The sequence below is a fragment of the Eucyclogobius newberryi genome, unplaced genomic scaffold (assembly GCF_026437365.1).
Source record: "Eucyclogobius newberryi isolate DKJ021-1_F unplaced genomic scaffold, fEucNew1.0.hap1 SCAF_6, whole genome shotgun sequence".
Lineage (NCBI taxonomy): Eukaryota > Metazoa > Chordata > Actinopteri > Gobiiformes > Gobiidae > Eucyclogobius > Eucyclogobius newberryi.
In genome coordinates this window covers 17,533,599-17,557,239 of record NW_027316278.1, presented here as the reverse complement: position 1 = coordinate 17,557,239, position 23,641 = coordinate 17,533,599, and the positions used below count along the sequence as shown (strand labels likewise).

Genomic DNA, 23,641 nt, shown 5'->3' with positions numbered 1-23,641 from the left:
GTCCGGGACACGCCCTCGTCACGTGACGTGGCTGGGCGCAGGGGAAGCGCTCGCAGCCCGTAGTGACGATGTTGTGGAAATACATGTCGATGAAACCTGGCGCGGAGTTGCCCAGAACACGCCGTCTTCTGCCCGCGGGTCACGACGCATGGAGGCGCGCACGGAGCGTGTGGTGGCAACGCTTGAGATGTCGCAGGTAAAAAGCCAGGACCACCACGGGGCTTTTAACGGCGACGTGGACTACGAGAGCTTGCCCCCCCATGTGCCAGTGACGATACACATGACAGCGGGAGCCGTGGCGGGCGTCCTGGAGCACACCGTGATGTACCCCGTGGACTCTGTCAAGGTAACGTCCTCCGGGAAAGTCGGGGCGTGAGTGCAGCGACAACGCGTAGCCGCCGCGATCGCGTGCTCCGGCGGCGTTTACAGGAAACCACCGACGCTGCTGCCCATCCTCGGTTAGCTCCCGCGTTAGCCAGTTTCACGCACACGCTCCGCCGCACAGGGTCCTCATGCCCCGTGCACAGGTGCTAAAGAGGGAAGATGTCATGGCAACGGCACGCGAGCGCTCGTTTAGTCACTTTAAGAGCTTTCCTTTAAGAGCCTTGCGAACTTTATTTAACTTGGCCTGCAGCATTGAGCGGTATAGATTGTAAAGCTGTGTACAAAGGCAAACTAAGCATCCTCGTTAAGTGTACTGTATTTTCTGTCTTTTGCAGATGAATAAGAACATTACTTGCAAACTTGTTTATGAAGGTCAAGTGCACTCGCCTCACCCACCTCTAATGCTCTGTGGGGAAAATGCACAAACTCACATTAAAAAAACAACAACAAAACAAATCGATTTAGACATAACTTAAAGGTCAACAATGTATTTGACAAAGTTACATATGATCTTATACATTTGCTAGATACATGTCCTGGGTTGATCAGGGAGTTGTTGGTTACATTTGGGTGGTCTTATCTTGCGGCTGCACATTTTGAGTCCACCCTAAGTAAGTGGGTGTGAATATTTATCCACTTCATTGTAAAAGGATACACCAAGATCTCACCAGATCTAAATCCCAGAAAATGATTGTCTATTTCTTTTGGTCTCCAATATGCAACTAATGTACAGTAGGTTAGTTTACACTACACAGCTGATAAATGCAATATTCAATACAAACATTTACAACAGAATCAATGCTTAATACTTGAGATGTCACGATATCAGATTTTAGCGTTACGATTACCGGGGAAAGAAATATCCCTGTATAACAATTATTCGTGATTGTTGACTCATAATAAAACAAAATTTGAAATGCTTTATTACAATAGTATGTGACCAGGTCTATTCAATGCTAAAGTGATACATTTATTGTGATATTGACATTTAGATAAAAAACAACTATACAAACTATATGTACTTTTTTATTACTTACTTACTTTTGCCTCTAAGATGGTCATGATGATTCATTCCCAGTCCACTCACTGTACAAACAACCTCCTGTAGCAGCTTTGAGAGCCCTCAGTGTCACAGACATGTGTCGGTGATTGTTTTAATAAACAGTGAATAGTTCTTCCCAAGTGGTCACTTTAAGGTCTACAGAGTCTTCATCATCACGAAAGAATAATGAATTTAATGTTTCTGATGTCTCTTTTCTGTTTAAGACAAGGATGCAGAGCCTGCAGCCAGATCCAAACGCACAATACAGAAGTGTGTATGAAGCCTTGAAACGCATTATCCAGACTGAGGGCTTCTTGAGACCATTTAGGGGGCTCAACATCACCATGTTGGGAGCTGGACCAGCACATGCTCTATACTTCGCCTGCTACGAACGGGTCAAACGCCCGTTAAGTGATGTCATTCAGAACGGGCGCAACAGTCACTTAGCAAATGGTACGAGATTCTGTATTTCTTATCACGTTTACATTAACCTTGATTATTGTTTGTGGATCCACAACACTACTGTAAGAACCACTGCCCCCCCGGGCTCTCGTACGCGCCCCCCGGGCTCTCGTACGCGCCCCCCGGGCTCTCGTACGCGAGCCCTTGCTCTTGTACGCACCCCCAGGCCACATAGACACCATATTAAAACTGGTTTGTAGTGACTTGATACCCTTTAAAGTGTACCTAATGAAGATACCCCTTTTCACAGGTGTGGCAGGTAGTGTGGCCACAGTTCTACATGATGCTGTAATGAATCCAGCTGAAGGTACCTGATTTGCAAAACCTTTTTTTATGAATCAAATGAATTGACAAAATGATGTTCCCTTTTTGGTTTAGTGGTCAAGCAAAGGATGCAGATGTATAATTCTCCTTACCAGGGCCTTTGGGACTGTGTCCGGACTATCACCCGTGCAGAAGGGGTTGGTGCCTTCTACCGCAGCTATAGCACTCAGCTGACTATGAACATCCCCTTTCAAGCGGTCCATTTCATCACATATGAGCTATTGCAGGAACAGCTGAACCCTGACCGACTGTACCATCCAAGCTCTCACATAGTGTCCGGTGCAGCAGCCGGGGCCATCTCTGCCGCAGTGACCACTCCTATGGACGTGTGTAAAACATTGCTAAACACTCAGGAGAATGTGGCCCTGGACTCCATGAACATTAGTGGTCACTTGTCAGGTATGGCTAATGCTTTCAGGACAGTGTACAGGCTGGGGGGCATGGCAGCCTTCTTTAAAGGGGTCCAAGCAAGAGTTATTTATCAGATGCCCTCGACGGCTGTCGCCTGGTCAGTGTACGAGTTCTTCAAATATTTCTTAACAAAGCAGCACCTGGAGGAGGACTAGGTCCCTTTCAAAAGGAAGTATCTTTTGAAAGAAGGAAGGACTGGGCTATTGTCACCCTGTGGTGGTGGTGTGTTACAATGGCTCTCTATTGTGCACACCTGAAGTGTTTAGTGTGGCACAACTAACTTTATGCAACACAGAAGAATATGTCAGAAAGATGAAAGCCATCTTGTTCCTTCTCTAAGTAAATGCATTATGTCGATAACACCATTTCTGTGTTTGGTTAAAACTGGAGAATCTTGACAAATGTTTATTTCCTTTTGGGGGAATGTTTTATTTATTTTTATTTAGTTATTTTATATTTTAAGAATGCTATTTGCTTGTTTGACTCCATTGTGTATTTATAATGGACTATAGACACATTCCAGATCACTCCAGACCAGTGGCAATTTTTAAAGTGCTCCATCAGCCACAGAGGTGGCTTTGCCTTTATGTTGAGAATCTGTTGTAACACATGTTCTGCACTGACGTTCAAAGACGGTGTCCTCTTATTGACCTGCTGACACTACTGTGCGTTTGATGGAAACACAACACCACCTGTTCCATTATAAATATACTGACTTTTCTAATAGTCTTACTTCCTCTTAGCAACCTAAGTAAGCTGTGACAGTGTTCACCTACATCGAACATGTAAGAAGTAGATCATCTACCGCTGTCCACCATAGTTTTATGTGTATACATTCAAGCTGCTGAGCTTTCTGCTTTATTTGCATATTTCCTGTGTGTTCACAGCCACTTCCAGAACTTCAGCTTTTCTCACTGGGTTGTGAGAGCATTTCTGTTGAAAGTGGTATTTAGAAAAGGGACAGATCTATTTAGAGTTTTTATATACAAACACCGGAGATTGTGTCTGCAGATTTGGACCAAATACACCACGTTTTATTATTCTATGCATTATCAAGTTTCTCTTCTCAAAAACTTGAACATTTTTACTCTTATTTTCATTTGTTGGACTATTTAAAAACAATATCAACATTCCAACTAGTTTTTGATTTCATAGTATGAAAACACATAAATGTATATTTTTTTTGCTTTGATTATCTGAAGTTAGTGTTGCTACTGTTACCTTTTACAAAACTCTTTAATTATTCCTCATAGCAAATGGATAATTAAAAAATATATATGGGCTTTTAGACTATTAAACAACACATGGTGGTATTGACTTTGCTTTCAAAAATATCAAAATGCAGAGACTAGTCTGTGAATGTGTACAATACCATCTACTTTAAATGTATTTGATAATCTGAAGTTATGTCTGCACAGATTAAATGTGATGGGTGTGAAAATCGATTAATCGACCGCTAGTTACGCACAAGTTTGAGCTTATCTAAAAAGTGCCATTTCCTGTACAATAATGCAATCCAAAAAGTCATAAAAAGCTTGGAGTTTGTGACACTGGAGCATAAATAAACAAAGATTAACATTTGTGGTGTATGCGAAGAAATGATTATTTATGTAGTATTGCGAGATGAGCACTAGAGGGCAGTATTGAGCCTGTTTGAGTCTTTGCACGGGTCTTGTACTCCTAGAATACTGTATTTAGATGATAATGCAACATTCTTTATAATGTGTGTAAAACTTACTTTGCAGCAAAATGATAATGTTAATGATGGTATATCAAGCTGTAGGTGAGATCATAATGATTCGCCATCGCGACTAGTCTGAAACCCAAGGCTCCGGAAGAGACCCAAGACCACTGGAAAAGGTACAAATAAAAGGTCTTACAACGAAGTCTGCTTTCCTAGTTGTAAACTATAACATCAAAGCAACTGTACGTAATTTCTTGGAGATGGCACGTCACCTACATGATCCCATGAAAATTAAAGACATCTCCAGGAAAACATGCAGGTAGAGGCTACTCGGGTCACAGAAAAGGTTTGTGGAGATGCATATTCATGTTTTTAAACAGACCAAATTGAAAATAAAAACTGGTCATAGTCTATTTTGTGTCTTAAAAGTTCCGTACTGGGGCCTTAATTACCCTTGCATGTTGATTGATCTTTTCTCAATTTGTCTGATTTTATTCAAACTTATAGGTAGAATATTTAATTCAAAGTTTAAAAATAATATCAACTACCTGTGCGAGTTCATATCTTAAATGCAAAAGCAGTAAGTTTGAGCCACATTACAATACAGACACCGTCAAATGTGAAATTAGCACTGTGGACAACCACTGCACATTTACTGTAAGTCCCTGTGGTTAAAAGTTATTATTTTAAAACTTTGATATTTGCAACATTTGTGGACTGTGCCGTCAAAGGGCCATGCCTCTTCTGTCCGAGTTTAGTTTGAACGTTTAGTTGGAAGTTTGAACCCTCACTAACCCCTGCACCAGTCATGACTCATGCCGCTCAGGTCTGAACGCGGCATCAGTGCTAGTGCTGCCTCTGCAGCTCAGTGAGCCTGGAATCTAGAGCTTCTGAGCTGAACATGAGACATGGTCTGTCCAGAAACTGAGTGGCTTCTATCTGCAGGTTCAGGCTCTGGCAACTCAGGTTCAGTTGTGATTACAGTATCTTTCTAAACCAGTAAGAGGCTCATGACCGCCCTAAAAGATGTGCAATTAGAGAAGATTTAACAAGACTCTTGCTGAATGTGTTGTCATCTTTATCTTAAAAGTTGTGCTTGTTTGATTCCCACAAAGTACAATGTAAAATGAATGTGAGTTTGCTTTTTGTTTTATTTTCAGAAATGTGTACCGCAATGGCCCTTCTTAAATGTCTATTTATTCTTAGTTTGGCATTTGGGAGTCTGGCTACAATAACACATGTAATTCCCTACCGCTGTCACACTGAACTAAAATGTTCTTATCTGTTTATACTGTTATAATTTCCTGCTTTTTGTTCAGTTGTTTATATAAAGATCCCAAATGTGACACTGAAAATTCAAGAAGTACATGATGAGGACTCATTTAGACAGATTTGATTGCAAGATGAAGACTGAACTCTATTCAAACCTGCTCCGGGACACGTACACTGATGGTGTAATGTCACTGTTCTGCCATGTTTGTTTTTAGCCCTGCTCCACCCAAAGCATGTTTATCTAAAACATGCAATAAACAGACCCTCAGCCTATGTTTTAATCTCAAGTTAAACGTCCTGGTTCATTTTGATTCCACGGATAAGAAGATTGGACAAGCATAAAACCCTTGTTTAACGTTGCAAAGTATGGATGCAGTAATGTGTGTCTGTTGATTAAAAAAGATATACCAATGGAAAGATTGTAACGTATGAGATCAAATTACACTAGAAATGAGTTTAGGAGAAAAGTCTCTGCTTCTTATCTGCTCCTCTGAGTTTGTCAGCTAGTCATGGCATATTGAGTCAATGACAAAGGTGCTCTTTATGGTTTGCTTTGGTTTTCTCTGTTATCTGTTTGGACATCCAGATGTTTTTCAAAGCATCATTGACCACCTTGAAGAACAGCTCCCCTCTACACGAGTACACTGATGTTATTCCAGTAGCGTGTGATAACATTTATGGATGAGCAAGCAGACTTGGGGTGTTAACACTTGCACGCAAAAGTGAAGAAAAAAAACCCGAACCTACGGAGCCAAACTACTTGATCTAGTGCGACTCACTGATCAATTCATTACACATTCTGCACATGCTCAGTTAGGCACAAACTGCAAACATCCAAGATTCCCACACAGGTTTATTCAGCATGGTTTGAGTATAGATCCATGGGTTTGAGGCTGTATGGTCCTCAGAGCGCATGTGCAGACCTCTAAAACAAGCTGCTGTCTGCTCCGGTTGTAAAAGCTCCTGTTTGAGAGCGGAGCATGAACAGGCCTCTGACCAGAGACTCCGCAGATGCGGCAGAAGAAGAAACAAGCTTCCCTCGACTGATCAAGTGTGGTGCAGCTCAGCGGCCTGTAGAGGCCACTAAAAGACACCAAGCTTCTGCAGCAGTGAGGGGAGAGTGGCTTATTTTGATATATTTCTGAGCACTTTAAATATAGCTGTGACACATGGTAACAGATTGTATGGTCAATCACTGTTTGCCTTGATTGCCCTGACCACCCGCCGCTGGCAGAACCAGTTCTCATGGTGGATTTACCAGTTCATTTTTAAGATCCAATCCAATCCATTTTATTTATATAGCACGATTTACACAACCAGAGGGTTCCAAAGTGCTTCACAGCAAGGTAAAAGACTACAGAGGCATAAATAGGATAAAAGTAATAAAATAAGATATAAAAACAAAATCAAATAGAAAATGAAATCAAACAAACACACTAAAATCAATGGAATAAAAATAAACAAAATAAAATGAATAAAAGGTGCTGCCCTCCCAACACATATAAAACATACAATCAACACACTACATGGAGTTAAAAGCCAGAGAAAACAGATGCGTTTTAAGAAGCGATTTAAAAAGAGGCAGTGAGGAGGCTTTTCTTATGAGGAGTGGCAGTTTGTTCCACAGTGAACAAGTTTAAGGAAGATTAAGGAAAATAACAACCTTTTTATAAGGCAAATCACTTCTTGTGAAAGGAAATATGTTCACTGCTCAAGGTTAAACCTAAGACAAACACTTTTTATCAAAGGGTCAAGACTTCACTAAAATAATAATTTAACCCAATCTTGGTATGGAACAGATAGATGTTTTTATATTATTATATTATAGTGTTTTTGCTGTACTGAATCATCATACTGCATTTTAGCTGGCGGAAGTGCAGGTATTACAATACTAAGTACAAAAACTGTGCCTCCTGTAACCTTAAGCCTCTCCTTTATCTGATGAGCCTGTCTGTGTATGGCTGAGAGACACTGTCAGATTCTTACAGCCGTCAAAACAGATGCTATCTGAGCCCTCTTCATGTCTAATTACCTCTTTGCCCCAAAACCAAAATCAGAGGAGCAGCTGCTTTTACTGGCTTCATAAATTCAGCCATTTCTTTGTGTTAGCCACTTTACACTTTATTGCTTTACCTTGATTATTTCAGTGAAGTTTGTCAAATATGTCGTCAAAGTAAGTTCAGTGTAGGTTTTCTTTTGATTTGCTTGTTTGATCAGATCAGATCAGCACCTGTGAGTCCACCAGGTGTCACTGATGACCAGCTTCAGGCTGTTTAAACTGTCATGAAGTAAAACGACAAAGCACACATAGAGGGTTCATAGGATCACTTTATTCTGCATTATAGGTCTGTCCTCTCACGTTTTGCCCAGAAGGATTCATTTTCTTATTGGTGAGCATTAAGCACATACACACTTCAACAGTATGAATCATGTTAGAGAACTGGTTCAGTTACTACAGTACACACAAGGCTCAACTCTCAAAAATCTTGTCCATCTAATCGCCTTTCAAAACTCTTCAAAGAATTTAAATCATTGTGGCGCCCACATACAGTTATCTAAGTGCACATTCTGAAATCTTATCATCATATTTTTTTAAGAGCACTAAAGGAAAAGAATGAGGCATTCATGAACTATTTAAAATCTGCAGCACCCTCTGTTTTGAAACGATATTTATACAGAATAATTTAAATCTTGAATAACTATTTACATACATTATTATCTTTTGCTTAAAGCCTTTATAGGGTTTCAAATATGTCACTGTAATAATACATTTCCTGTACCAGAGGTTACCTTAATATTACAATAATGTTAGGCCCCACGGTCCACAATAGTCCCAAAGATATGGACTGCAGTGATAGGTTTTGCAGAAAGATGTGAGCACACTTGATCTCACAAAATCGTCTCTTAGGATCATCTCGTCCACTTTACTCATTTCTTTAGAAAAATCAGTTTGTTGCTTGCGCTTGGTCTTATACCTTCGGTTCTGAAACCAGATTTTCACCTGAGTCTCAGTCAGTCTCAGAGCACTGGCTAACTGAGCCCTCTCTGGGGCGGACAGGTATTTCTGTTGGTTGAACTTCTTTTCCAGCTCCATCACCTGAAGGTGAGTGAAAGCTGCTCTGGAGCGCTTCTGTTTCGTGTCATGACCCGAGGCCTCAGAGGAGCTGGGACAGGGAACGTCCAGACTGTCTGTGAGAAGGTTGACACAGATTAAAAAACTTACCTATCACTTACATGAGAGCATGTTGGTAGAGTAGTATGTTAGGTTGAGTTAGTGTGTTTAAGAACTGTAGTGTGTAGTGACTCACCTGTCTGGATGTCACATGTAGTGTCCAAGTTACACTCTTCTGAAATCTGCCCTTCTGTCCACTCTGAACATCTCTCCATCTTTAGTGAGCACCATTTGTTTTTTAAGTCTGTGTGGTCCTTCAGGGCTAGTATGTCCTCTATGAGGAAAGAGGTCAGAGGTTTGACTTCAGCAGACATTTCCAGCTCTAATCCAGAGTGCTACAGGCTGCTGTGTCTCCGCTCAACCAACACAGTCTGAATTTATACAAGTGAAGGGGCGGGACAGTCACTGACTGTGGAGGAGGTGAACTTTGGCAGCTCAAGTGTACTTTTGATTATTGGATTTGTCCAAACAATAAAAATGTAATATCCACATTCATTTGATCTGATTTTACTCTTTCCACTCCAATAATGTTTTTCAAATGATGTTTTAACAAGGCTTCAGGAATGTGGTACAATGCCCACATTTATGTTTCGTTTTTGTTATGTCCCCTCTCTATTTTACCATAATTATCCGAAAGGTTTGAATTGATAATTATTTTTGAATGTAATCATAATTTCAATAGCTATTAGGGATTGTACTCTTAACAATGTTTTTGAGTTTGTGATTTTAAATGTGTTTTTACTATATAAGTGTAATATGAAAATAACTCTTTTGTTCTCCAGCTCCCTCCTTTCTTTCAAATACCTGGACGTCTCTTTTCAGACATTAGCTGCTGTCTTGTCAACACAGCATTTAGATTATCATGTTGATCCGGCTCTCCCGGCTGTGACTGTACTGACTGCTATTTGAACTCTTAATTGATAGATATTTAAGACATTACAATTTATTTTGCAACATTCATTCAGTATCAACAATCCAAAACTCTCATTTTCAATGCGTCACTCTTTTTACAAACAGTTACTTTGTGTGGCATTAGGCGTGTCGTGGTAAATGCTCTGACATTTTAGTGTCGGAAGGTATTTGTCGGCATGTGATTTGTGTCTGTAATGTTTTCTCTGTGTTGCTGCTGAAATAGTTGTGGTGCTATCAATTCTCCCTTGTTTCTCTGTCATAACAATGTCCAACAAGCGATTGTTCAGAAGATTGCCAAACTTCAATCTTGCAGCATCTTTTGACTTGGTTATTACACAACGTTTTACACCTGTGCATGTCTCGTTCGATATTGTGATTGTTGTCAGTAAAAATAGTTTCACAGTATCACAGCTGTGATGTAAACAAAGAGCCCACTTTTCATTCACAAATCTTTCATGTGAACAAAAGTAAAACCTAAGCTCAAGAATTACAGCAGAATTGTAATTGTAAGTAGCTTAAAACAGGAAAAAATATGTACCTCTTTTAGAAGATGTCACATTTTAAAGTCAATTTGACATGAACTCATTATTCAAATATGGAGAAAATGAATAACACATGGAGACATACTTTTAACATGTTTAATCATAAAAAGTACTCTAATTAATGAATGCACCATTAAAACAATCTTAATTTATTACAAGCACATGACATGTAGAAGAGTTTATGTCCCAACAAAATGAATGAACTATCAGTGTCCATCATAAACACAAGATTTTAGACCAAATATTGACATGATATAATCCTAACGCGATATCTTGTTGAACATAACATCATCCATTTACAATAAAATATAAAAAGGCTTTCATGGATGTGCGTAATTTAGTAAATCTGTCATTTACAATGACTCTGAAACCATATTCTGACAGATGACGTATTCTGAGGCTCATCATCATGTCTTTCTCAAGAGTCGCTTCAGTCCCGTGTCTTATCTGGACATTACACTCCTCAGCCTGCCTCAAGTCTTATTCATAATGTTGTAACAGCTTCTGGAGATGTTCAAAGACAAATCCAACAAAGATTTACTCACGGAGAGCCTGGTGGGACATGTGTAGAAGGTATTGTTAAGTACTGTACATTAGAAAAAAATTGAGGTATCTTTTATTTTACTTTTTTACTTTCACATTTTACTGTGGATACTTTTTACCTTTACTTTCATAGTTCTGAGAGCTTGTATCTGTACTTTCTACTCCATTTTTTAAAAAACGGGATCAAAAGTCAAAAGTTGTTTCTTTTATACCTGAGATGAGGGGTTATTTTTACCACCATCATAGTTTCTAAAGCAAGGATAAAAAAATGCAAACTGCTAAAAAAAATACATATAAATTATGTTGTTTCTGCAGAACAAAAGTCCGATTTTTTATTTTTTAAATTAAGATCACTACTTTTGCCGCGTTAATAGTCCTCAAATACGTTTTACTCTAAAAGTAGTTTAAACTTCAATACTTTTACTTATTTTTATTTTTTTTCAGTCCATACTTTCGCTTTTACTTGAGTATTTTTTTGCTCCTTATCCGTAGCAACAAAATGGAGCACTTCTTCCACTGGTTTTCAGATGTGTCTCTGGATTATTTGTGATTGACGGGTTGGATGGGTCTTGACATCTGTTTGATTGAAAGGCAAAGTGAAAAAGTTAGAGAGCCACTCAGTCTGCTGGTTTGTTTACTAAGCAAAGTTGGGACAGAGCGAGCCTCTCAGCCTTATCAGAGGATTAGTGAATGGGACAATAATGAGCTGGTTTGCTGGAGCTGTCTTTACTGTCCATTAACGCTGTTTGATGGCTGTCCCGGATAAACACGGCATCACTGGCAAATGTGTTGTGTTGTTGTTTAATCGACCATATTATTATTAAAGCTTCTGCAACGTATTTTTTTTCTGCATTACCACCAGATCTCGGTCATAGGACATGTTTTCCCCCACTAACTGCAGTGGAATGGCGCATTACACAGAGCAACTGTCCTAAAGTGAAAATGAGGATTTTTGTTTTAATTTTATACCATCTTGTTATTATATTATTATTATTATTATTATTATTATTATTATTATTACTATAAATTTGTGTTTGTTTTTATGTCTGGAAGTGGTAGGCTATCTGAAAGTAGGCCTAATAGACTAGTAAAAGTAAAAAATAACAATGATAAAAAAAAAATTAAAACTTAAAATGTAAACGATAGGTTTCTTCATGGACATATTGTAACTGTGTAAAATGTGCCATTACATTTCTGTCACAAAGTAGGTCTATTTTGTCTATAAAGTTCACCTTTAAGATTGCACAATTGCAACAGTCATACATTGTTAACCTTGTCCTTTAATTGTATTTTTTTTAAAGCGTGAAAAATACACCACTATATGAAGTCAAAAAATGTCATAAACGTCAGATATGAGCGGCATCACCATCCTCTTAAGCTGTGAAAGTGTCTCTGGCTGCTGATGGGCCCTTCGACGTTCACCGTCTCTGAGATCTGTCCGTGCATCCCGGGGCCCGGCACCGACAGAGCGCCTGAACACTGTGGCACACCGTGGTAAGCGTAACCGTAAAAGCTGCCGTTCCCATAATGCACCAATGAGTTATAATGTCCCAGGGCCATGTTAAATGCCGCGGGTCCATCGCTGCACAGCTTCCCGTCCCTCACGAGCACCGGCACCGCAACCCTCCTCGGTGCGCCGGAGAATCCCGCGAGCTCTAGTGACTGGTCCTGGCGCTGGCGCTTGCATTTGTACCTCCGGTTCTGGAACCATATTTTGACTTGCGTGGACGTGAGTTTGAGCCCGTGCGCCAGCTGCTCGCGCTCCGAAGCGGACAGGTAACGCTGCTGCCTGAAGCGCCGCTCGAGCTCGGACACCTGCGCCTGGGAGAAGAGCACGCGGGCTTTCCTGCGCGCGCGCCCTTTGCTCTTCAGCGTCTGCTCAGTGTCCAGGGAATGGTCCAGGGTTGGAGTTGTATCTGTCAAACATAAAAGAGTCATCAGTTTAAGTTCAGACTGTGGAAAGGCCAAATGAGTCATTCAATTTAAACTCGGTAGCCCCATATTTCTTACGCGTTAACTGGTTGACTGAAAACAACTATTGTATATCCTACATTTGACATGTTGCTATACCTTTTAGTACATTACTTCTATTAAAGACAAGTAACATATATATTCTACAAGTAGGCTACATGTTTAATGTCCTCCACTCTATGTCGTTTGTATCCTTTTGCTTTGTCTTCCACATCTCGTCTCAAACGTATACTTGTGTGTCAAATTATGTATAGTGCTATACCTTATGTGTAAATGGGCAACTAATGAGTGTATTTGAAAAAACAAACAAACATTAAGGCAAGTGAAATCCCCTTGCTCTTCATTTCTTACCACATTTCTGCATGTCCTCTTGCGCTGATATTGAGTGGAAGGTTGTGTTTTCATACATCTCCATTGGACACGGCCTCGGCTGCAGCTCGTAAAAACAATTGGGTGAGGAACGATGCACGTGACGGTTTATTGGAACGACTTGGTCTGTCATCAGAAGCTCATTTTCAAAATCTTGCTGTAAATTTAAAATATCCTTTACGGAAAAAGGTGTCGAGATTGCTGGACTTGAATACATCCCAATCACTGGAAAAATGACCAGTGTCGTCTTTACTCTGTGTGAGATGCTGCGTGCTGTGCTGTCCTTCACTCACGACTGGTGTCAGGGTTTGAGTGGAATCGAGGGTCCAACTAGAGATCAGGGTTAAGATGTCTGTCACCCTCCTTCAACAATACGAGCCAACACCCAGTGCACAGCGTCTCATCTTTCAAGATCCACTCTCCCAGCACGCTATCACGCAGTCCATACTGAACAAAATCAACTTATGTCCTCATTTGGACTAAAATGTTTTTTTATCAGAGTGATTGGGCTACGTTTTACTCAAACACGCAGAAACTTTCTGCAATATGAACAGGTACACCCTCAGTATAACTATAACTATGTCGGCTACTGACATTTTCAAAGACGAGTCATTTATCCCTCTAATGTCCAGCCGGACAGGCGTCTGGTCAGTCCATAAGCCACTTAACCAGCGCGCTCTACCTCAGGGGTTGAGTGATCTTTGGTGATGTTGAACAGCTTTACCATCAACATTGTTTTCCAGACTCATTATTAGTGTTAGAGGCCACAACAAACAGTAACATTACACCTGATGTTGTGGAAGTGGAGAGGCCGCGGCGCCAGGCGGTAATGCATGAGTGAGGCCGAGACGCGCGTGGGTCCGCACACAGGAACAAGGCCAGACACAGACTGTCCCAGGCCCACTCCGCACACCAAGGTCTATAGGCCTGAGAGCACCGACTTCTGTCTGTCTGACAGCTGTGGATTTAAGATTAGGGCAGATCATTTGACAATTACATTTTGCCCATATTAGGCCTAAAGGCTACTGATATTATAAGCAGAAAGTCTAACTAATTACGAACACTCACGTTACATGAGTACATTTATTTGGGTAATTTTATTTTTTGGAGTAGATTTATAAATGTGTTTTTAATTGTGAGTAAAATTCTAACCATGCAATTGTCATAGGTTACATTTTAAATCACTATGAATGAGGACAGCGCGGTACCGCTCCTTTCTAAACCTACAAACACATAAACATCACTGTATCAGCTGCTCTGATTGACTAGAGCTCAAAGAATTTGCGGATTGTACTTTATAACAACTTAATTCAGTTTAAATGTTTAGTCAAGTTTTGTGCAAACGATTGCTCTAAAAGCATACTAAACCCGTGTTAAAAGTAACCATTGCTTTCAGTATTTTGTTTCATGCACATTTTTTACTTTCTCTAGAATTTTAGCAGCAGTAATTGTAATTGAGTGAATTGTTACAAATATCAGTTCTCTTTCAATCACTGATTATACATTATTGCAGATATTGCACAACTTTCATGTAATGTAAAATAACTACCATTGACTTCCAAAAATTCAAAATTTACATTTTATATAATCTGTCACCCATTTTGAAACCGTGTTTAGCTCAAATTATCAAAATATCCCCCCTTATCTAAAAAGTTATGTATCGAAACATTTTACATTTTCTGTAAAATGTTTTTACAATAATCTAAGCCAGTGGTTCTCACCTTGGGGTTGGGACCCCCTTGGATGAAAAATGATTCATGGGGGTCCCCAGACGATATGAGGGAAACATTTAAAATGTATACAATAGTCTTAAACAAGGCTTGACACCCTTCAAATGCAATGGTGAATGTAAATTATTATTTGTTGACCTTCCAAATGAATGTATCTAGCTTTATAAACATTATGGGGGTTGCCTCATTTTTATGTTTGGTGGTCGCAAATGCCGCAAAAATGTTTATTCATATATCTTTATTTTGAATTAACATTTGATAAATTCATGAATCCAAACTTTAAAACACTATGCTCACCTATTGTCAATTTATGTCAAACAAACAGCAGATAGTGTCCGGTCATGGACTCTGAAACCTGAACTTCAAAAGCAGGGGCAAATGGAGGCCCAGAAAACTGTTTGACACCTTGGGGGATTGTGGGTGTCTTGTTTGATGGCTAAATGACTTCATCATCATCAGTGTTCAGAGAGTGCTCTTGGCGATGGCTTGTGTATTTTACTTACTCCTGCATGTATTGTCAAAACCTTTCCCGCATGCTTCCACCATTTGTTTCCTCGCTGTAATTTAAGACACTTGTTAAGTTAAGTTTGCCACAAAATACCCCTAATTCATCATGCATGAAAATAGAAGGGTGATGGCTCCTGAAAGAGGAGAAAGAAGGACATCACAGTATGTAACTGACCCTGCCCTTGGCTACACTGTAAATGTACATCAAACTGAGAGTGACAATTAAAGTCTCAGCAGACTTATGTTTTTTTTTTTCTTTGTCATTATGAAGATTAACCTAATGTTAAAAAAAATAAAATGAAACATATCTTGTTCTTGTTTTGATGCTGTTGTTTATTCTTAATGGGTCTATATGTATTCTGTTCTTTCCTGACTTTATAATGGTGTATTATGAGTTTAATCAACCTAAAAATAGAAAACAGGCTCCATTACACTGAATTTCCCGTTGTTTTTTTATAGGGCCACCACTAGATGTCTCTGCATCACTATGGGAACTCAAAGAGCATCACTGGCTCTCACTCACTCCACCTCTTTATTACCAGCCTTTCTGTGCACATTTCTGTTATATTTATTCCAGTTTATTCCGTGTGTGCTAGCATATACAAATTCTATTTTCTTAAGTGTGTGTTTTTGTTTACATTAAGTCCTTGGAGTGCAAATGTGGGAATCACCAGAGCAGGCTCATTGTGTGGAGCATAATATGTACCATGGCCTGTTAGATGCAGGGATGACTGGATATATTCTGAACGAAATTTATTTAAAGACAAATCAGGCTTCTTTAGTTGATCCAGAACCTGCTGTTTTAATCTCTGTCATGCTACTTTGTTCGGCAATTTTTTTATTCTAATTTTCTTGAGCCATTCTTGGGTATTTTTCCACAGAAATGAGGGAAGAGTGAATGCTGGTAGAAATGGATCTAATCTCTCACTGTGCTTCATACCCCATTTCACTGCACATCTAATTTGTCACACCACTGATGAATATGCCACAAGTTCTATTCAGAAGAGGAAGACGTAATTAATATAAGACTTTAGCCGCACCACACTAACCACAATGCATTATTCATTTGTCCCATTGTACATGTGAATGCAGAATCTATTATGTCCTGGCTGTCTCCCATACAATTTCTTCAATGATATAGCGAGACCTTAAAGCATTTGTATGTTTCGTTTTAGGCTGATTTGTAGTTTTTACAAAACAAATCATCTGCTGTAGCTCATGATTGGCCCTGTCTGTGGCAACAGTGACTTAACCCATCAAGCAGAGGGTGTGGATTGCAACTGTACAATGGTTTTCTCATTGTCAGGGTTGCCATACTCTCAGTCCAACTGTGTGAAGAGGCACGGTCAAAAATGTGCTTCTATGTTTCCTGGCAACAAGATGTTTCTCTGTGTCAAAGGCAGTGAATTGCTTTGAAAAGTTACCCAGAGCATCGCTGACACGTGACATATGCAAGGGGGCAGTGAAGACAGAGAAGACGCAGAAAGCTGACTGACTGTGCTGAAAGATTACAGCTCTGACTACATCCTCCACTGATAAGTGGATGTGTGTGAGGACAGAAGCTGCATCACCTATCCACTATGATGGCAGTGTGGTGCAGAGAATGAAAAAGCCCTTCAGGACTTGTCTCTAAATAGGCATGAAATTATATCTTCTTCTGACTGAGATTGGCGTCTATAGAGCCTCTTGCGTTCGGCCTCCTCTTTTCCTCAGGCTCTCCCAGCACACAGTCGCTCTGCAGTTTTAGCTCCTTATGCTCAAGTTTAGCACAAAGTTCATTTTTATTTGAAGGTGCTGTTGGCTGGCCTCCATCTCTCATTTTTAGGGTCTGACTCCTGCAGAATGTGTCATTCCCACATAACATTGAGTCTGTGATGTAACCAGGGTGTGCATGAGAATGTCCCAATAGGTGGAAGAATTCATCAAGAAATTAGTGGCACATTTATAATTTGCAAATGTGTTTGTTATAGTTTTAGAAGATTTTTCTTTTTCTTTTCTTTTAGTCAGTGTCACCCAAGAAAATGACACGAGAGATCAAATTTGAACTTTTCATGTTTATGTAAGGGAAGTATCAAAGGTATCGGTTCCAAGATATAAGTACAGCTGGCATCCTGAATGTCCTTGTTGAGGCTGTAAATTGGCGATGATAATGTGACATGTCATCTCTCGGGTAGATGGTGCTGCTTGTAGAGAGGGGGTCCACTACTTATATCAGACTCTTGAAAAATAATTGATAAAACCATTGTTGAATGATGGCTCTGTGCCAAAAATGGCTCATAATGTTGGAGCTTTTATCCATTCAAAGTATTTTTAGTATAAAGTATAAATAACAGTTACATTACACCGTTGGATCAGTTTTGTCACAAGCTACATTCTTGTGTTTTAATTAATGAATTAATTTTCATTCAATGCTCCTGTATCTGCCAGATATTCATTTGGTACTTAGTATCAATATCAGAGCTAACAAGTTGTACTTTCTGTGCCAGAAAGTACTGACTGACCAATGCTTTAATTTACTTTAATTTTAAGTACATACGAATCATAAAAATGTTCAGATAAATATTTTATTTCAGTTCAGCAAAAGACACATGACTTTTTCAGTACAGAGAAAACCCCAACATATACACAGTATGGGTATATATGTCTATGGGCATATATTAAAGTGCAAGTTATTCACAAGGATCAATCATGCGTTACATAGCATCTGTATCAGGAACATCTGTGGTCTCCCGAAAAGCTTCATAATAAAATAACTGTCACTTATAATATATAGATTTATATATATTCATATGAATACAAAATAAACTTTACTAGTCACTGAAGCTTTGATTTAGTTTAAGGACAACATTTATCTATTTCAAGTCTTGAGAGGAGAGAGTACCATATGTGCCAGAAGTGTTTGTCAGTCTTCAGTATCTTAGTTAACTGCTTTCACCAAAGTCACTATGGGGGGCAATTTACCAATCCTGTACCACAAATCTACACCAGAAGCAAAGCCAACTCTTTGTTCAAGTTTGTGTTGTTTTGTGTATTTTTGCTAATTTCCTTCATGTTCAATAAATCTGGGCATGCTTTTATCCTAGACAGACATTCATTTACAAATACATTCTCTGAGAATTTTTTACAGTGGACTTAGCGGAGAAACAGTCGATTTGCCCTAGCCAAAATATGTTTGTCACAAGGAATGCATATAGAAAAAAACAAAAACAAAACATGAGTATACATTAAATGTTTCAAAGCATGGTGTGGACTGGTTTCTGAGTTTGCTGTGTGGCCACAGCAGCAGGACATCCATAAAACACCATACAGAAGTAACACTTAGCAGCAGCTAATGGCCTATAGGAGTGTCCCATGAACTATCCCATACAAACTTGTATCAATCAGCCATGGCCCTTCAGAATGCAACATATACTAATGGATTTCCATTCACTGCCAAATTAAAAAAAGGCTTTAATTGCACATGCACTCCATGAATCAATGCCCTATATAGTGGTTAAGATGCAAAGTGCATATTTGACAAAAAATATAAGCTAAATACAGAACAGTGTCACTGAAGCTCATGCTTCAAACCCTTCCAAAGCTGTCACTTTTCATACACCCAAATGAAGCAAAGCCAAAAAGAAACATTTAGGATAATCAGAAGAAAAATAAATGCTTTCATGCTATATGAGAAACATCCATGTCAAAAAAGCAACAATTCATTTCTGTGTCACTGTGATCCTTGTATGTGCGATTATTGCATAGTTTGTAATTCTTAACATAGCTTAAAGACCCATTGCCATAGACACTGAGAGAGAAAATGTCCTTTCAATTTTCTGGCCATAACATGTCAATAAGTGAGCTTACTTTCTCAGAAGGTCGGTTTCAGGCTCTTTTACGTAGTATTTAAAATGAACTGACTCCAACCATCAGTATAGCATTCTTTGTGCAGCATCACATCAGATAAATAGCTGAAGGCAAACCCCAAAAGCCAAACGTGTCAAATAAACACCAGCATCAGAACCAGTCCTGTGACTTTACCATTTTCTAATGATTGTCTCAAATGTTGAAGATTAAGTTTTCATTCTTCTTTCCATTTCAATATCTCCTCTCTTCCTTTTGAGCACTTACTTGCAAGTTTTTGTACTGGCACAAAGCTCTCCTGAGACCTGCTTTTAAACCCACATTAACAAAAATTATTGATTTTGAATAATGCTTATTTTCACTGACTAAAGTGCTTCAAAACTGTAATGTAACTAAATATAATACTGATGCTGGTGTTTGCGTTGTGTGACCATTTACTGATGAGGCTGTGCGCATTGCAAAGATTCAGTCCTGGCATCTGACCTGTTGCTTTTCGATAAGTGTAAGTAAGTAGGATTTTGTTTAGCTATGATCTTGTAAGTAGATCACTGACTTGAATGACCATTCGTGTTCCCCTATGGCCAGCACAGAGTCATGACATGGGTCCCATTCAGTCACCAGAAAGTCAGCTCTTATTTTTGGCATCTGTAAACCAAATGAATCAACAACAAGCATTAAATAATATAGTAAGAAAATAAATATAATCCTAACAAGGCTTTTAAAATAGTCATTCCTTATCTTAATGTGTATGTGCTTCACCACAGAGAGTGATGGTCAACAGTCCCAGGAAATGGCTGCTCTATTCCCACAGGTGAACATGCTAACAAGCTACTGCACAAACACAACTGCAATAAACAAATCGTTTCAGTACAACGAACATATTATGCAAAGAGCTCAACAGTCTTATGCATTACAAGTGCCTGGATAAACATCAAAATTGACATTTTCTGATGCATAGCTTTGACCATGCCTCAGTCTATCAATGTGTGCAGTTTTTTGATTTGTAACGCATGACCATGGCTACTAGCATCAGAATAAACAGACATTTGTAAGTGCTATAGCTATTAATGATTTTGGTATTACATGAATAGCATTTAGGGCAGTTCGGAGTTTTTGGTCAGTTAAAGCAGCCCCTAAAAAGGTTATCATCAAACATACAGACCGCACTCTTCTAGAGGGCTACCAATGGCTGTCTAAGATTATATAATTTACAGTACATTTAGTCTAGAAGTATTAAGTTATTGTCAAAATGACATGAAAATCCTTTCCACATGCTCACAATTTGACAGGACGCATCACTGAAATATTAGATCAACCTAACACTAAGTTGAGATACTATCAATAAATAATAAAATGCTAATAAAATGTTTTTTCATGGACAAAAGTCCAAATCATCATGTTCTTCACTTTAAACACATGAAAATATCAACATATTTGGCTGTTATTTCAAGAATGAAAACTAGGCATTAGCACAACTTGAACAGCCACATGTTTAACACTAACTGAGGTGGACAGATTTGGGTGGGGTATACAAGATCACAACTATCAAAATCTGATCTTTTTATGGGCATTACCTAGTGATGCATATTCAAGAAACTTCCAGACTAGCAGAGGATGGGTTTGGCTGCTCCAGGAAAGAGGAGCTTGTTGATGGTTGCGCAGGAGGGAGTTCTTCTGAGTGAAGTTAGGAGTCACCCACTGACCGTTTTTTGCCATAGTGATTGGCAGAGTCTCTGTTCCGCAGATTAGGTTGGAACTTGTACATATGGGGACCAATGGCCCACCGCCAGCTCCTACGGCCCTCCACTCCAGTGGGGATGGCGGCAGCTGCGGCCACAGCAGTGGATGGACAGGGCTTGCTCTGCAGCAGCTGAATAAGCATGCTCATCTCTGGGCCCAGACGCGCCACCATGCTGGTCCTGATGCCGTCCACTGTGTCCTCATCACAATCCATCAGGGTCTGGAGGAGCTTTCCATAAAACCTGAAACACAACAGCACATGGGGTCATAGCTTAACCCACACAGTCACCACACAAAAGAGAAACTTCATACAGCTTGTCTCTGTGGATTTGTTCATATTTGATGCTTGTTAGACTGTTACCATTCCTGGGCGTTCCTCTTCAATCCCATTGTATCCACACCCATGACGCAAATAATACAGTGGCAAATCCAAACCTGATATACCTGTTTAGTTGTTTTCTGTAAATCCAAATATGGAAGCCCAAACCATAAATCAAAACTAATTTAGTAATCTATTGTTTTTTCCAACAAATAAATCAGTATAATCAAGGTTTTTGTACAACCCTATATTTTTACACCTTCTATAAAGAGTGTTTTTCAATGGCTCAAGCATGTTGAGCTGCCATTAACATTCCTGCTGTAGTGGATTAATCCTACCTATTAGGAAAGTGACTTGGCAGCTGGGCCACTTCGCCAATGGCGTCAGGGTTTGAGCGGGCCACAGTGCAGATGTCCAGCTTGCTGTAGCATTCCTCCTGGACATCCCAGATCATTCTTTGGAAGGTGGAGCAGCGGCGGATGGTGGGGAATGCCTTCGAGGTGATGCCATTGGCAATGCACTTAAGGCTCTCTTTCACAAATGCCTTTCCCTGTGAGACAATGGCAATGCTTCACACGGTTTGCATCGACAACAGGGCTCATTAAACATTACAAAATGGTACGTGAGCATACCTGAGTGTCAAATTTAGCAGCACTGTACAGGAAGGACTTGCAGATGTCATGCATGCCATCTGTGTCACATGTAGAGTTCTCCAGGCAGGCGAAGGCGCCACAGCCAACCTGTAGGGCACTGTTAAGACAGCGCGCCACATCTGCTGTGGGCATAGAGCAAACCATCAGCACGAGCCAACACCGGAATCACTGCACACTACACCACTGACTTCAGACAAAAAAACACAAAGACGAAGGCATTCTACTCCTGTGGCAGTGGCCTATATTTAGTGGAATAATCAACAGCAGAAATGCAAAGTACTGACAAATGTATGCCACATACATGTAGGCTTATACTATACATGCACATTGTGGCACAGTGACACTTGACCAACTTAGTGCATATTGTTATTGTTAATTGACACTGTATGTCACTCATCTTCATTGAACCACCTCAACATGTCAAGCACAGATCAAAGACACTTATATCATTTATTACATTATTATGATTTGCCAAATAAGCTTATTTATTATAATTTGCAAAATAATCACACAATAATAGACACAACATACTCCTGTACTCTGGTAGGATGCATCTGGTAAGCAGCATATCCCCTGGTAATGTGGAGGGATTTAACTTTTAAATATTTCTTGTGTTAGAACAGTATTCTTAAAATTACATTTAGGAAACTGCAAATCCTATGATGATAAAGCAGTTATTGCAGAACACAACATATATAAAGAAGGCATCTGTCTTTGAGTGAGTTATATCAGAACAACCTCATGCAATCAGAAGTCTATGTCACTTTTTCACCCGTTAAAATAGGCTTTTGTGATAATTTTTATGATCATACTAACATGTTTGTTCGTTGAAAAATAAACACAGTTGAAACTTAATTTTGTTTCTGTAGGATGGGAGCTGTAGGTAGTCTATAGCCATACTAAACCTCCCAGCTGTCTAAAATGAGCAATACAAAACCACATTTTGAGCGAGCAGTCTGCACCTCAGGTGTCATCTGTTGCCGGCAGGACGCCGGCTGCTCAACATAGCGCACATTTACATAGGAAATCGGTCTAAACCAAATATGCATTTATATTTTCTAAGGAGTAGGCTATACGAATAAGATGAGATGTGCAGTTTAAAAGCAAATCGATCACTTCACTCTCTGAGCTCAGCCGACAGATGCCACGGTACTTACAAGGGCTATTAGCAGAAAAGCGGGCTCTCCTGGGCGAAAAGGACTCGTTTTGATCCAGTTCATAGGCAGATGCAATCAGTACCATCAGGAGAAGAAGTCCGGATCTCAAAGACATCGTCTTCTCAAGACAGATGACAGAAGTAAACGTGAATGTCAGAAGTAAGCGTGAAGACGTGCCTCTTGCTTCGTGCGTAACAGAACAACAGCGCTCCAAAGAGCTTGAAGAGAGCGAGTACAGCACCAATTTACTGAAGGCTACAGGGTCTTTCACTGGACTCCTCACTATCCTTTGACTTGCATGACAGATAGCAGCGGTCACAAGGCTGCCCGGGTTTATATGGAAGCGCTGCATGTTACGAGTTTTGCCGTGGACCAATCACAAAGCCGCATTTGGGAACGTGTTTGCCGTCCTTGCTCTGACTAATTGATGATAAATAACTTAAAGAAAATGTAGCACAGTTTGTGGGGGACATTTACTTAAAGTTGCATCTAAAGTAGCATCTAATGCTATTTCAATGATAATGTGAAATCAACCATTGAGTCTGTATACCACAACATACATTAAAGTCATATTAATCCTGGCATGCTATTCAGCTCCAACCTC

At 39.7% G+C, this 23,641-nt stretch overlaps 4 protein-coding genes across 5 annotated transcripts; 1 reads left to right on the top strand and 3 right to left on the bottom strand.

Annotated features, from left to right (window-relative positions):
- Positions 1-58: 58 nt before the first annotated feature.
- On the top strand, positions 59-3,738 carry slc25a37 (solute carrier family 25 member 37). Its single transcript, XM_072433152.1, has 4 exons — positions 59-346; positions 1,651-1,879; positions 2,139-2,195; positions 2,267-3,738. The coding sequence occupies exons 1-4, from the start codon at positions 149-151 to the stop codon at positions 2,776-2,778; spliced, it is 996 nt and encodes a 331-aa protein (XP_072289253.1). The 5' UTR covers positions 59-148; the 3' UTR covers positions 2,779-3,738.
- A 4,149-nt stretch (positions 3,739-7,887) lies between these two features.
- On the bottom strand, positions 7,888-9,081 carry nkx3-1 (NK3 homeobox 1). The gene is made up of 2 exons (XM_072433154.1): positions 8,888-9,081; positions 7,888-8,768 (listed from the first exon to the last, which is right to left on the bottom strand). Exons 1-2 carry the CDS (start codon positions 9,063-9,065, stop codon positions 8,377-8,379), a joined length of 570 nt encoding a protein of 189 aa, XP_072289255.1. The 5' UTR covers positions 9,066-9,081; the 3' UTR covers positions 7,888-8,376.
- Positions 9,082-12,110: 3,029 nt separating this feature from the next.
- Positions 12,111-13,305, bottom strand: nkx2.7 (NK2 transcription factor related 7). Its single transcript, XM_072433866.1, has 2 exons — positions 13,074-13,305; positions 12,111-12,664 (listed from the first exon to the last, which is right to left on the bottom strand). Exons 1-2 carry the CDS (start codon positions 13,303-13,305, stop codon positions 12,111-12,113), a joined length of 786 nt encoding a protein of 261 aa, XP_072289967.1.
- A 4,570-nt stretch (positions 13,306-17,875) lies between these two features.
- Positions 17,876-23,353, bottom strand: stc1 (stanniocalcin 1). 2 transcript variants are annotated; one of them, XM_072433454.1, is made up of 4 exons: positions 23,038-23,353; positions 21,860-22,002; positions 21,566-21,777; positions 17,876-21,150 (listed from the first exon to the last, which is right to left on the bottom strand). In XM_072433454.1, exons 1-4 carry the CDS (start codon positions 23,150-23,152, stop codon positions 20,853-20,855), a joined length of 768 nt encoding a protein of 255 aa, XP_072289555.1. In that variant the 5' UTR covers positions 23,153-23,353; the 3' UTR covers positions 17,876-20,852. The 2 variants fall into 2 exon arrangements, with proteins under 2 accessions (XP_072289555.1, XP_072289554.1); XM_072433453.1 differs by having other exon boundaries at positions 21,860-21,999; positions 23,038-23,322.
- Between the last annotated feature and the right edge of the window lie 288 nt (positions 23,354-23,641).